This window comes from Scyliorhinus torazame, chromosome 13, assembly GCF_047496885.1.
Source record: "Scyliorhinus torazame isolate Kashiwa2021f chromosome 13, sScyTor2.1, whole genome shotgun sequence".
NCBI classification, from domain to species: domain Eukaryota; kingdom Metazoa; phylum Chordata; class Chondrichthyes; order Carcharhiniformes; family Scyliorhinidae; genus Scyliorhinus; species Scyliorhinus torazame.
Genome location: NC_092719.1, coordinates 164,020,207 through 164,035,134, shown reverse-complemented (window position 1 = coordinate 164,035,134; position 14,928 = coordinate 164,020,207). Strand labels below are relative to the sequence as shown.

General features: G+C 44.7%; 1 protein-coding gene across 5 annotated transcripts in view; it reads left to right on the top strand.

The window, feature by feature from the left end:
• Window positions 1-14,532, top strand: part of LOC140388345 (receptor-type tyrosine-protein phosphatase gamma-like) — a 1,184,455-nt gene extending 1,169,923 nt beyond the window's left edge. For all 5 annotated transcript variants that reach the window (XM_072472367.1, XM_072472365.1, XM_072472362.1 and 2 more), the window contains 2 exons: window positions 3,492-3,627; window positions 11,320-14,532. In XM_072472367.1, coding sequence (XP_072328468.1) covers window positions 3,492-3,627; window positions 11,320-11,466 — 283 coding nt within the window. In that variant the 3' untranslated portion in view covers window positions 11,467-14,532. The remainder of the gene's footprint in view (window positions 1-3,491; window positions 3,628-11,319) is intronic.
• The last annotated feature ends 396 nt before the right edge of the window (window positions 14,533-14,928 follow it).

Sequence of the window (14,928 nt, the reverse complement as noted above, 5' to 3'; positions counted from 1 at the left end):
GATCTTTTGTGGACTCAGCTCCACTTTCCAGCCCGAACACCATAACCCTTAATCCCTTTATTCTTCAAAAAACTATCTATCTTTATCTTAAAAACATTTAATGTAGGAGCCTCTACTGCTTCACTGGGCAAGGAATTCCATAGATTCACAACCCTTTGGGTGAAGAAGTTCCTCCTAAACTCAGTCTTAAATCTACTTCCCCTTATTTTGAGGCTATGCCCCCTAGTTCTGCTTTCACCCGCCAGTGGAAACAACCTGCCCGCATCTATCCTATCTATTCCCTTCATAATCTTATATGTTTCTATAAGATCCCCCCTCATCCTTCTAAATTCCAACGAGTACAGTCCCAGTCTACTCAACCTCTCCTCGTAATCCAACCCCTTCAGCTCTGGGATTAACCTAGTGAATCTCCTCTGCACACCCTCCAGTGCCAGTACGTCCTTTCTCAAGTAAGGAGACCAAAACTGAACACAATACTCCAGGTGTGGCCTCACTAACACCTTATACAATTGCAGCATAACCTCCCTAGTCTTAAACTCCATCCCTCTAGCAATGAAGGACAAAATTCCATTTGCCTTCTTAATCACCTGTTGCACCTGAAAACCAACTTTCTGCGACTCATGCACTAGCACACCCAGATCTCTCTGCACAGCAGCATGTTTTAATTTTTTATCATTTAAATAATAATCCCTTTTGCCGTTATTCTTACCAAAGTGGATAACCTCACATTTGTCAACATTGTATTCCATCTGCCAGACCCTAGCCCATTCACTTAGCCTGTCCAAATCCCTCTGCAGACTTCCAGTATCCTCTGCACTATTCTGGTCTTGTAGCCACTGTCATTGGTGTTGACGAACAAGGCATATACTGATAGTAGGTTTCTCCCAGTGAGCCAAATGTTAGTTTGAAAGTAATGTAATCAAGTCCAATATCAAGTGAAACAAACATCTTCCTGCTTTCAATTTTTTGCCATTCCTTAGGAATAGTTAAGACAAAGCCATTTGGAATAATAAAATAAATGGTCATGTCTTATTCATTTCCTGCATGTACTGTTCAGTCGAGTTGGACAACATGTTGTTTACATTGTCATTATTATGAATGTATGTGATGCCTCACTGCTCCGTAGCAAATGCCATGAGTTATCTGGTGACATATGCTGCCTTCATTTAATTTTGTTTAAAACTGCGTTTGTAAAGGGAAGATTCATTAACTGATGGCAAAAAAGTTGCCTTGGATAAAAAGAATACCAATGAACTTCGACTGTAAAATTAACAACTGTTATGGGCCACGGTTTAGAGAACCCCAAAGTGTATCATGGAGTTCACCTGACCCAGAACTTTTAATAGATTGTGGTATGGGGAGCACACGGCCCACTCTACAGGTGTGGTACAGCAGAAATCGATCACCTTACAGATCACCTTTGCTTTTCCACTTGAGTATTTTTCATGTCCCCAGTTTCTATCCCACACAGGCTGAAACTGATGTCGGAAACCAAGCTTTGATTTATGAACGAATTCATAATCATCTGCCATTCCTGCTGCTAACCTCGCAGTTTTAACCCTCTGTTCTTACACATGAGTTCTCACTACATCAGGAATTCAATTTTTAAACTCCTCCAAAAACATAATTTCTCTGAGAGCTTCATACGTTTTGTCTATTTTCAAAGCCCTTATCCACCTATCAAAATTACTCTGTTTGAGCCTTTCAAACTCCATGTATGTTTGACCAAATTCTTTCCTTAAATTTCTAAACCTTTGTCTGTAGGCTTCAGGCACTAGTTCATTTGCACTCCTCATACGTCCTAGTTACCTCCTCCGGTAGTGATGCAAACACTTCACTAGCCTACCTATCAGCTTTGTTTGAATCAGTAACACCCACATGTACTGTGGCCATTTCATTTGTTTAGCCACCTTTTCAAATGAAATGAAAAAGCCTTCCACCTCCTTCCCGTCAAACCTTGGCAATGCTTGGACATATTTAAATAGATCGTCACCAAGCCTTCGACTTTGACCCTCTTTCTCACTATCCTCATCACTATCATCCAACTGTACGTTTCCCTTTACGTCTGCCAATTTTAACTGACTGTCATGTTTCATGGCCATTTTCTGAAGTTCAAACTCTCTCTCTTTATCTTTTTCCCTGATCTGTATCTCCCTTTCTATTTATTTTTGTTCTGCTAGGGCTATTCTTTCTTTTCTCCTTTTTTCTCTCTCCTTTTCTTTTTCCTCTCTCTCTATTTCTTTTTCCTCTCTTTCGTATTCAAGCTGCTTTAATTCTTTCTCATGTTCCATTTGTTTAATTTGTAACTGAATTTTTGCCATTTCCAATGAGACAAACTGTATCTCAGGCAACGTTAAATGCTTAGCCACCCCCATAATTACTTCATCTTTTCGCATTTTGTTAGGTAATGTTAACTGTAATGTTTTTTGCCAAATCTAACAGTCTGCTTTTAGTCTCTGTCCGTAAGGTACTGCGTGTGACCATCTCCACCCCTAAAAACGTCAGAGCCTCTGAAAGAGCCATTGTCCACCACACACTCCCCACTTAAACTAGAGTACCACACCTGATAAGCAACCACAATATGTTCATCCCTCACTGTCTTTAAGCTCACTACGCCAATCCAATAGGTAGACTTTTATCCCCCTCGAGCCCCCAATTTGTTATGGGCCAGGGCTTAGAGAACCCCAAGGTGTATCATGGAGTTCACCTGACCCACAACTTTTAATAGATTGTGGTATGGGGAGCACACGGCCCACTCTACAGGTGTGGTACAGCAGAAATCGAGAAGTATTTTTTAAAGCAAAACAATGTTTATTCTATGAACTCAAGTTAACCTTTTTAAAACATACAGTGAACATCTTAGCAACCATCAATTCAAATACAACCCCGAAAGAATACAACATGAAGTAATCCTTAATAACTTCCCAAACATCCAGAAGACAAAAGAAACACCTTTTAACAGAAGCACATTAGGCTTATATTCACTACTGAGAACATTTATAATTCTGAATTCACCAAATGATTCACCAAGAGATAGTCTTTTCATGGCCGAGAGAACAGCAGTACACGTGCTTTGTCTGGCTTCAGCTCCAACACGGAAAACGAAACTATAACACACCCTGCAGCAAACAGCCTAAAATGAAAGTAGAAAGCTGTCAGACATCCCAGCTCCTCCTACTCTCTGGCATCACTGATAAACACCCATTTCTTAAAGGTACTCTCACATGACACAACCTATATGTTTAGTTCATTTCTGGGTTATGATAGATTATTATCTTACTATTTTGCAGAAACTCAAGAAGTTTGTATTTATTTATGTTGAAGAAATTGATCGAAGACAATCATTAAGGGTGATCTAGGGCATACATAAAATGACATTTTGCCTAAATGTATGAGAGATATTGCAGGAAAAAGAAAATGCAATCCATCATATGAAGAGATGACTTCTTGATACCCTAGGTGAACACTTAACCTTATTTTGTGTTGTGCAGGTTTGGAGGTATCTCTGCTGGGCTGTTCTGTGGCCTTACCACTCTGTCACAGCAGTTGGAGTGTGAGTCTGCTGTGGATGTCTATCAGGTTGCAAAGATGATAAACCTGATGAGGCCAGGTGTTTTTACAGATGTTGTAAGTACTTGATTATGAAAGATAAAAAGGTCATATAATTTTTGTATTGATGTCTATAACCTTTAATTACCCTCAAGAAGGTGCACTACGTCTTATATTCAAATACATAAAGTCATAAACTCATACAGCACAGAAAAGGCCCTTTGGCCCATCGCATCTGCACCAGTCAAAAAACAACCACCTCACCATTCTAACCCCATTTTCCAGCACTTGACCCATAACCTTGTATGCCCTAGGATTGCAAGTGCACGTCTAAATACTTCTTAAATGTTATGCGGGTCTCTGCTTGACCACCCTTTCAGCAAATTCCAAACTCTTTTCACCCTCTGGGTAAAAATGGTTTTCTTCATATCCTCTCTAATCCATCTTTCCCTTACCTTAAATCTATGCCCCCTGGTCATTGACCCCTCCACCAAGGGGAAAAGTTTGTTCCTGTCTATTCTATCTTTGCCTCTCATAAATTTATACATCTCAATCATGTCCCCCTCAGTCTCCTCTGCTCAAAGGAAAACAATCCAGGTCTATCCAATCTCTCTTCGTAACTAACACCCTCCAGCCCAGATAACATCCTGGTAAATCCCCTCTGCATCCTTTCCAGTGTTATCACATCCCTCCTGTAATGTGGATTCCTGAACTGCACACAATACTCTAGCTGCGGCCTAACCAATGTTTCATACAGTTCCAGTATAACCTATCTGCTCTTAAACTCTATGCCTCGGCTAAGAAATGCAAGTATACCATATGCCTTCTTAACCACTGTATCCACCTGTTCTTCTACCTTAAGGGATTGGTGTGCATGAGCTCCAAGATCCCTCTGATCCTTGGTGTTTCCCAGGGTCCTGCCGTTTATCATGCATTCCCTTGCCTTACTTGTCTTGCCCAAGTGCATCACCTCACACTTTTTAAAAAATATATATTTTATTGAAGTTTTTCAAACAAAGATTTTCCGTTTTTACAACTTAATAAAGGAATATACATTAAACGTTATTTAAATAATATATTAAACTAACAACAGATGGAAAAAGAAATAAAGAAAAAGCAAATATCAACAACTAACTAAGAAAAAGCAAGAACACGGAATAATCCTTCTCCCCCCCTCCCCCTGGGTTGCTGCTGCTGTCTTTTCTGTTTTTCCATTATCGTTCCGCGAGATAGTCAAGGAACGGTTGCCACTGCCTGGTGAACCCCTGAGCCAATCCTCTTAACGCATATTTTATTCGCTCCAGTCTTATGAACCCTGCCATGTTGTTTATCCAGGCCTCCACGCCCGGGGGCTTCGCTTCTTTCCACATAAGTAGAATCCTTCGCCGGGCTACTAGGGACGCAAAGGCCAAGACGTCGGCCTCTTTCGCCTCCTGCACTCCCGGTTCTTCTGCAACGCCAAATATAGCCAACCCCCAGCTTGGTTTGACCCGGACCCCCACCAACTTTGAGATCACTCTTGCCACACCCTCCCAGAACTCATGCAGTGCCGGACACGACCAGAACATGTGAGTGTGGTTCGCCGAGCTTCCCGAGCACCTCCCACACCTGTCCTCCACCCCAAAAAACCTGCTCAGTCTTGCTCCCGTCATATGCGCTCTGTGTAGAAGCTTAAATTGAATCAGGCTAAGCCTGGCACACGAGGACGTTGAATTTACCCTACTTAGGGCATCTGCCCACAGCCCCTCCTCAATCTCTTCCCCCAGCTCCTCTTCCCATTTTCCCTTCAGCTCCTCTACTATCACCTCCCCCTCATCTCTCATCTCCCTGTATATTTCGGACACTTTACCTTCTCCAACCCATGCCCCCGAAATCACTCTATCCTGGACCCCTTGCGTCGGGAGCCGCGGAAATTCCCTCACCTGTTGCCTCGTAAATGCCCTCACTTGCATGTATCGGAAAGCATTCCCTGGTGGTAGCTTATATTTTTCTTCCAATGCTCCCAAACTCGCAAACGTCCCGTCCACAAACAGGTCCTTCAGCTTCCTAATTCCTGCTCACTGCCAACATTGAAATCCCCCATCTATCCTCCCCGGGACAAACCTGTGGTTATTCCTTATCGGGGACCACACCGAGGCACTCGTCACTCCCCTATGTCGTCTCCACTGCCCCCAGATCTTCAAGGTCGCCACCACCACTGGGTTTGTGGTGTACCTTTTCAGAGAGAACGGTAGCGGCGCCGTCGCCAGCGCTTTTAGGCTCGTTCCCTTACAGGACGCCATCTCCAACCTTTTCCACGCCGCACCTTCTTGTTCCCTCATCCACTTACAGACCAGCGACACATTGGCGGCCCAATAGTAGTCACTCAGACTCAGCAGTGCCAATCTCCCTCTGTCCCTACTTCGCTGCAGGAACCCCCTCTTCTCCCTCGGGGTCTTTCCCGCCCACACAAAGCTCATAATGCTCCTGTCTATTTTTTTGAAGAAGGCCTTTGTAATCAGGATGGGGAGGCACTGAAACACGAAAAGGAACCTCGGGAGGACCACCATTTTAACCGCCTGTACTCTGCCCGCCAATGACAGGGGCACCATATCCCACCTCTTAAAGTCCTCCTCCATCTGCTCTACCAATCGCGTCAGGTTAAGTTTATGTAGGGTTCCCCAGTTCCTGGCCACCTGAATCCCCAGGTATCGAAAATTCCTTGCTACTCTCCTCAGCGGCAGAGCATCTATCCCCCTGTCCTGTTCCCCGGGGTGCATCACAAAAAGTTCGCTCTTTCCCATATTTAATTTGTATCCCGAGAACTCTCCAAACTCCCTGAGTATCTGCATTACCTCTGGCATCCCCTCTACCGGGTCCGCCACATATAGCAGCAAATCGTCTGCATATAGTGACACTCGATGTTCCTCTCCCCCTCTAAGCACCCCCCTCCACTTCTTAGGGTCCCTCAGCGCTAAGGCCAATGGTTCAATTGCCAACGCGAACAGTAACGGGGACAGGGGGCACCCTTGTTTTGTACCCCTATGTAATCGAAAGTATCCCGATCTTTGCCTGTTTGTAACGACGCTTGCCACCGGGGCCGCGTACAAGAGTCTAACCCATCTAATGAACCCCTCCCCGAACCCAAATCTCTTCAGCACCTCCCACAAATAGTCCCACTCCACCCTATCGAATGCCTTCTCTGCATCCATCGCCACCACTATCTCTGCCTCCCCCTCCGGTGGGGGCATCATCATCACCCCCAGCAACCTTCGTACATTGGCATTCAATTGTCTCCCCTTAACAAACCCTATCTGGTCATCATGTATCACCCCTGGGACACAATCCTCTATCCTTGTCGCCATCACTTTGGCCAGCAGTTTGGCATCTACGTTTAGGAGGGAGATGTGCCTGTATGTCCCGCACTGCAGCGGGTCTTTGTCTCGTTTCAGAATTAGCGATATCGTCGCCTCCGACATTGCCGGGGGTAATGTCCCCCTTTCCTTAGCCTCATTAAAGGTTCTCGCCAAAAGCGGGGCCAACAGGTCCATATACTTCCTATAAAATTCCACCGGGAACCCATCTGGTCCCGGGGCCTTCCCTGCTTGCATGTTCCCAATTCCTTTGATCACCATATCCACCTCAATCTGCGCCCCCAGACCTGCCACCTCCTGCCCTTCCACCCTCGGGAACTCTAGCTTGTCCAAAAAGTGTATCATTCCCTCTTTCCCCTCCGGGGGTTGGGACTTGTACAGCCTCTCATAGAATGTCTTGAACACCTCGTTCACTTTCCCTGCTCTCTGCTCCATCTTTCCCGTTTCGTCCCTAACTCCTCCAATCTCTCTCGCCGCCCCCCTCTTCCGAAGTTGTTGGGCCAGCAGCCGGCTCGCCTTTTCCCCATATTCATATTGTATCCCCTGTGCCTTCCTCCACTGTGTCTCTGCCTTTCCCGTGGTCAGCAGGTCAAACTCCGTCTGTAATCTTCGTCTTTCCCTGTATAGCCCTTCGTCTGGGGCCTCCGCATACTTCCTATCCACCCTCAAAATTTCCCCTACTAATCTCTCTCTTTCTTTACCCTCTTGTTTCCCCTTGTGGGCTCTGATGGAAATCAGCTCTCCTCTAACCACCGCCTTCAGCGCTTCCCATACTACTCCCACCTGGACCTCCCCATCATCATTGACCTCCAGGTATCTTTCGATACATCCCCTCACCCTTCCGCATACCCCCTCGTCCGCCAGTAGTCCCATGTCTAATCGCCAGAGTGGGCGCTGGTCCCTTTCCTCTCCTAGTTGCAGCTCCACCCAATGCGGGGCGTGATCTGAAACGGCTATGGCCGAGTACTCCGTTCCTGCCACTTTCGGGATCAGTGCCCTTCCCAAAACAAAAAAGTCTATCCGGGAATATACCTTGTGGACGTGGGAGAAAAAGGAAAACTCTTTACCCATCGGTCTGGCGAATCTCCACGGATCTACTCCCCCCATTTGCTCCATGAATCCCTTAAGCACCTTGGCCGCTTCCGGCCTTCTCCCGGTCCTGGACCTGGACCGGTCCAGCCCTGGGTCAAGCACTGTGTTAAAGTCCCCCCCCCCCCATTAACAAGTTTCCCACCTCCAGGTCCGGGATACGTCCCAGCATTCGCTTCATGAATCCCGCGTCATCCCAGTTCGGGGCATATACGTTCACCAGCACAACCGCCTCACCCTGCAATCTGCCACTCACCATCACATACCTGCCCCCACTATCCACCACTATGGTCTGAGCCTCGAACGATACACGTTTCCCCACCAGTATTGCCACCCCTCTGTTTTTCGCGTCCAACCCTGAGTGGAATACCTGTCCCACCCATCCTTTCCTTAGTCTAACCTGATCCGCCAACTTCAGGTGCGTCTCCTGGAGCATAACTACGTCCACCTTCAGTCTCTTTAAGTGCGCAAACACCCTTGCCCTCTTAATCGGCCCATTTAAACCTCTCACATTCCACGTGATCAGCATGGTTGGGGGGCCATTTACCCCCCCACCCCTCGTCGACTAGCCATCCCCTTTTTTAACCCATCTCCTCACCCAGGTCTCACGTACCCGTCTGTCCCCCAGACGGCACCCTCCCGTCCCGACCACCTCGTCTCGTATCAGCTCCCCCTTACTCTCAGCAGCAGCAACCCAGTTAATCCCCCCCCCCCCCCCCCCGATCCCCCTCTAGCTTGATTACTCCCCCCATATTGCTTCCGGAAGTCAGCCAACTCTGGCTGACCTCGGCTTCCCCCGTTCATCCTTTGACCTCCCTGCATGTGAGGCTCCCTTCCTTCCTGCGCCCTTTTTCCCGCCATAGTTTCCATAGCGCGGGAAAATACCCGCGCTGTCCTCTCGGCCCCGCCCCTAATGGCGCAGTTCCCTCATTCCCCTTCCCTGTCCCCTTTTTCCACCGCCGCCCACATTTCTTCATGTCCCCCACATCGGGGGGAGAAAAATTCCCCGTCCAACATTATTATACATTAGCCCTCCCTCTCCCCACTTTACATTTCTGTGCCACCACCTCGCTACCCCTCTCCGGGCATCAATTTCTCAAGTCTAGTCCAATTTCTCTTCCTGAATGAATGTCCATGCCTCCTCCGCCGTCTCGAAGTAATGGTGTTTGCCCTGATGTGTGACCCACAATCTCGCCGGCTGCAGCATCCCAAATTTGACTTTCTTCCTATCACCGCGTTCTCCTACTTGCTACTCCGTGTCTTCTTAGCCCAGCTCAGGACCATCTCCCTGTCCCTGTAGCGATGGAACTTCACCACTATTGCTCTTGGTGTTTCCCCTGCCTTTGGTCTTCTCACGAGGACCCAGTACGCTCCCTCTACTTCCAGGGGGCCCGTTGGGGCCTCAGCTCTCATTAGAGTATGGAGCATCGTACTCACATACGCCCCAGCATCAGCTCCCTCTGTTCCTTCGGGGAGACCTAAAATCCGTAGGTTCTTCCTCCTCGAGCTGTTCTCCAGGGCTTCCAGCCTTTCTATGCACCGCTTGTGTAGTGCCTCGTGCGTCTCCGTTTTTACCACCAGGCCCTGTATCTCGTCTTCGTTCTCGGCTGCCTTTGCCTTCACTCCACAGAGCTTCATCGCCTGGACCTTTTGTGTTTCCTTTGGTCCCTCAATTGCCAGTAACATCGGCGCCAGCACCTCTTTCTTGAGCTCCTCCACACATCGTCGGAGGAACTCCTGCTGTTCCGGGCCCCATACCATCTGGGCTCCCTCGGCCGCCATCTTGCTTCTCCCTTCTCTTCTCTGCCTCTGCTCCAAAGGATCCTCTGCAATCTGGCCGCGACTGTCGCTCCTTTCTATCCACACCTGGGGGGACTCCTTCCTTTGTCACCTCACACTGGGTTTGGCCACAAAAAATTTCCGTTGGGGCTCCCGATAAGAGCCCAAAAGTCCATTGAAACGGGAGGTGCCGAAACGTGCGGCTTAGCTGGTCATCGCCGCAACCGGAAGTCTCTATCACCTCACACTTATGGATTGAATTCCATTTGCATTGATCAGCCCATCTGACCAGCCCATGTATATCCTCCTGTAATCGAAAGCATTCCTCCTCACTATTTACCACCCCACCAATTTTCGTATCATCCGCAAACTAACTGATCAACGCTGAATCATTTATATAAACCTCAAGGGCCCGCACACTGATCCCTGCGGGACCCCACTGGACACAGGCTTCCAGTCAGAAAAACACCCCAAAAACCATCACCCTCTGCTTCCTGTCGCGTATCTAATTTTGGACCCAATTTGTCAAATGGATCCCAGGGCTGTTACCTTCACTGCCAGACTCCCATGTGGGACCTTATCAGAAGCCTTGCTGAAGTCCCAGTAGACTATGTCAAATGCATAACCCTAATCCCACATCGAAACACCTGGTCACCACTTCGAACAAAATCAATCAAGTTGGTCACACATGACCTCTCCTTACACGCAATGATGATTCCAAAACGCTAACATTAAGAAAAGCAAGACACAGGGCTGGATTCTTCCTCCCCGCCGCCGTGAGAATACCGTGGGCGAGGAAAAATCCATTGACTTCAGGTCGGATTCTCTGGTTGCCGGGTGAACGTGGCCGGAGAATCCCGCCCACGGTTTATATGGCCTTCTAACATCTCACATTTGAGAGCCTTTGAATGAGTATTTGGCACAGGCATAATTCTATCTTACCTGATTTTATCTTCTGATAAGCTGTAAATTGGATCGTTGACTATCAGTGTGGGGCCCTTGCGGTTTATATAAATGATTTAGATATGAATGTAGGAGCGTTGATCAGTAAGCTTGCGGATGATATGAAAATTGGTAGGTAGTAAATAGTGAGGAGGATAGCTTTCAATTATAGGAGGATATAGACGGGCTGGTCAGATGGGCTGATCAATGCAAATGGAACTCAATCCAGTTAAGTGTGAGGCGATGCACTTGGGCAAGACAAATAAGGCAAAGGAATGCATAATAAACGGCAGGACCTTGGGAAACACCGAGGATCAGAGGGAGTGTTGACTATCCCCATTTTAAAATTGCACAATATTGCAATGGTACGGCCTTTTTTTAAATTTAGAGTACCCAATTATTTTTTTTCCAATTAAAGGGCAATTTAGCGTGGCCAATCCACCTGGCCTGCACATCTTTTGGTTTGTGAGGGTGAGATGCACGTAAACACAGCAATGGTTATAGCCTTGAAGATTTCACACAATTGGAAGTGATGTTTAAGTTGTAAAATGTATAAATAATTTTTTTAAAATCCTAATCTGGTACTTTTTTGTCTGTCTTTACACAGGAGCAGTATCAGTTCCTTTATAAAGCAATGCTCAGTTTAATCAGCACAAAAGAGAATGGAAATGGCCCTTCGTCATTTGACAAAAACGGCACCATTATTAACACCGAAGAATCAGACCCAGCGGAAAGCATGGAATCTCTTGTGTAATTTGAAGCTTTTTGCAAATGGAACTTCATTTGAAAAACTTCTAAGTACTGAATGAACTTCTGAGGCCTTTTTTTGCCAGGTTCCAAGTTTAATGATAACCTGACTGTACTTTTTACAGTGATGAGAGTTTTTGATGTTTGTTTTCACCATTCTGAGTCATATTGTTATCCTGCTGAGCATTTGCATCTCTTATTTTCAAAAGATGAAACACAATTTGTTCTAGTTTGCACTATCTGATCAGTGTTACTGCCTATAAAAGTCTAGATCAAAATCTGTAATTTCCCAGAAATCCATGAAACGATTCTGTCTGTAACCCTCTTTAACTTGTGCTTCATAGGGAGACAGAACGTGTGTCTGGAGACAGCTTTTAAGGTAATTTTGCAAGCAAAACCATTCTACGTTTTGGTTGTTGTCCAGCTTGGAGAGATTTCTTTGTTTGTGTTGACTGTGGTGTATTATTGAATTTACTTTTGAGTAATACATCATTTGAACCCGACAGGTTCTCTAAAATACCAGTGATATAACCTCCTACATTCCAGTGATCAGAGTATAAACATTCAAAAAAATAAAACTCTTACTACAAAATTGTTTAGTATAGGCCAGGTGTATGGATACAGCTATTGATATTATCATTTTGAAGTTTTATACATTTGTACTGCACCAACCTGCAACTGGGATGCGTGGAGAAATTGTTGAATTTGCATTTGGCAGAAAAGGCATAAAAATCTTGGTAAGGGAAGCAGTCATCTTGCTTGCAAGAATGTGGGACATTAGTAGCTATTTTTGAACTCGGGGCGTGAGGGGGTGGAATTTAATCCACAAGGTGCAGATGCGGTTATATGCACACGGAATGTCATGTTAATTTTAATTGGGGGGGGCAGCAGTCACATTAGGCACGAGCAATCACGGGGCAGGGGTGGAGGTGGCTGGGAAGTCACAAAACTGCTGTGAGGTAATTGCAGTACAGCTCAGAGCAGGCTATAAAGAGTCCCCAGGACATGCATGCAGACTCTGCAAACAGGGAGCAACTCTGCAAAAATTTGGATGCCCAGTCTTCATCCCTCTTTACAGTTTCATCCAGCAGTACAATCGCCTCTCGGGAGGACACCGCCCCCCCAATCACAGCTCGCCTTCCCGCCAATCACTTTACCCTTGCTGCTACCATCAGTCTGCTAACATTCCCCTAACCTTTCCTCAATGATTAACAAAGTGAACTACTCAGCTTTAATCCAAATAGATGACCTCGCCTGGTGCACGCCATCTTTAACTAGTTGTAAATCAGGTGGCACCAGCTTCCTGTTTGCCGCTGAGTTATCTTCAAGGTCGGTCTGAATTAATTTGGAGAAGTTGTGATTTAATGGGTATTCATGGCATGCAAGTAGAGGGAAAAGAAGTTCTTATCATTGGACACTGAGTCTCTAATTGCCGCTGAAACACCACTGACTTAGTCCCTTAAACCCAACCTGCTGTCAGGAACCTGAGATTTTTCCTCCCACCTGATGAAGTCCGCCACAATTACCACTCCCGGTGGTCCCATTAAATCCTGCCCTCAGTCAGTTTTTTTTTCGCAGGAAGCAAGTACTGATTCGCAGAAAAAGCAGATTGACACGTTTGCACAGTGGCTCGAGTAGATCCAAAATGAGGGTGCATCTGATAATTTTACACCATTGATAAATAGTGTGAGCTGCATCAATAATGTAGCATATTTGCCTTGTCAATAATCAGTCTTTTGAAAATATTACATGATTTGAAACATTTTTTAAATGACAGGAGAAGAATTTATTAACTTACCAAAGATATAAAGTAGTTCTCAGCAGAATGTAGGAGTGTTTTTTTTTCCAGAAATATGGTTTTAATTGTCTTATTAATTATTTTTAAACTGTCTCTTTAGTCCAGGGTCAATTATTTTAATTTGCAAATTCAATAAGTGACTCGATATGATGAATGTTAATGTCGAGGTGCCAGTTCATATTTCATTTTATGAAATGACAATTCTACATACTGAATAAAGAGTTCATGTAGACATACATACCTAAATTACAATTTAAAACTGTATGGTTTCTCTTTTGACAGGGTTGACCATATTTGTATATAAAAGTCATATATGATATTCGGTTAATTATCTGCAGATGTGGCTCTGTTCTCATGGTGGGAAGACCATAGCAGTGCTGGACTGAAAATGCTGTCAGGCTTCTCTCTGACATGGCATCTTTAAAAACAAAACTGCTTACCTGGAAGTGAAAAACAAAAGTTGCAAAATGTTTGTTTAAAAAAAAGAGATATTTTCACAAAGTGGGAGACATTTTCTATACAAGGTAAACATTTGATGAGGCAAACATAAATCAGACTTTTAGGGAATTAAGACGCTGGAGCTGTTTTCAGGAAAATAAAGTGTAAAAAAGAAAAAAAAACCTTTTCTCAACAAAGGGGAGATTTTTGAATTTTTTTAAAAACCTCATGTTTCTCCAACATTTGGGGTAGTGGTGTTCAAAAGAATTTTGTTTCAGCATTTTTGACAAAAACATCGATAGTTCAAATATCATGTCTTGAAAACCATAACCTCCTTTATTCATTCTTTAGGGTAGCAGATACAATCAAACTGTAAATATTTTGTTGCTTAAACAGGCATTCTATGGGGACTTTGTATCTACAGTATATAATCACAGAATTTTATATTTTCATATAAAGCTAATTTTTTTCTAGTCTCAACTCCTTCATAGTTTTGTGGTGGCTATGTGGAAAGCTGTTTGTGCATTGAGGTAGTACCATGAATACTGTGTCATCACATTTCAAAGGCATTAAACATATATTACTTCTTGGGGGCAGTGGTTGTCGAAGTTGCAGGTATTTTCAACTATATCGTCGGTGTGTGCAATAGGAATAGATCTAGGCAGTTGCTGAATAAGTTTGTCTCATGACCCATTTGAAAATGTGGTGTTCTGTAACTTGAAAAAATCTGCTTTGTTCTGTTGGAAACTATATTAAATTGTTCTATTATAGTGTTATTTAATATGTAAATTGTATTGCTATACATGAAATAAAGTATGGGTTTTGATGGACCTTCTAGATGATGCTGTTATGATTTTGCTATAGGTATTATTATGATAGGTAGCCAATCAATACATTTTCTCTACAATACATTTTAGATTGGCTTGATCCACCATGACAAGGATTGAAATTTCTCCTATTCGTAACTTTACCAAAATAAAATCAAGCCATTGCAGATGTTTAAATTCTGGAATAAAAACATAAACTGTTGGAAATTCTCAGCAGCATCAGGTCCAATAACCGACCATCAGAACCAGAAGTTGTTACAGATAAATGGTTTATAAGAAAGAAAACAGTGAAAAGGGAGCAGGGATAAATAAGGAAGGGTCTGCGATTAGGTGGAGCGCAGGAGATGATTAAATGACAGAAGTAATAATTGTGCAAAATAAAAGAAAGTAACAATGGGAGAAAAAA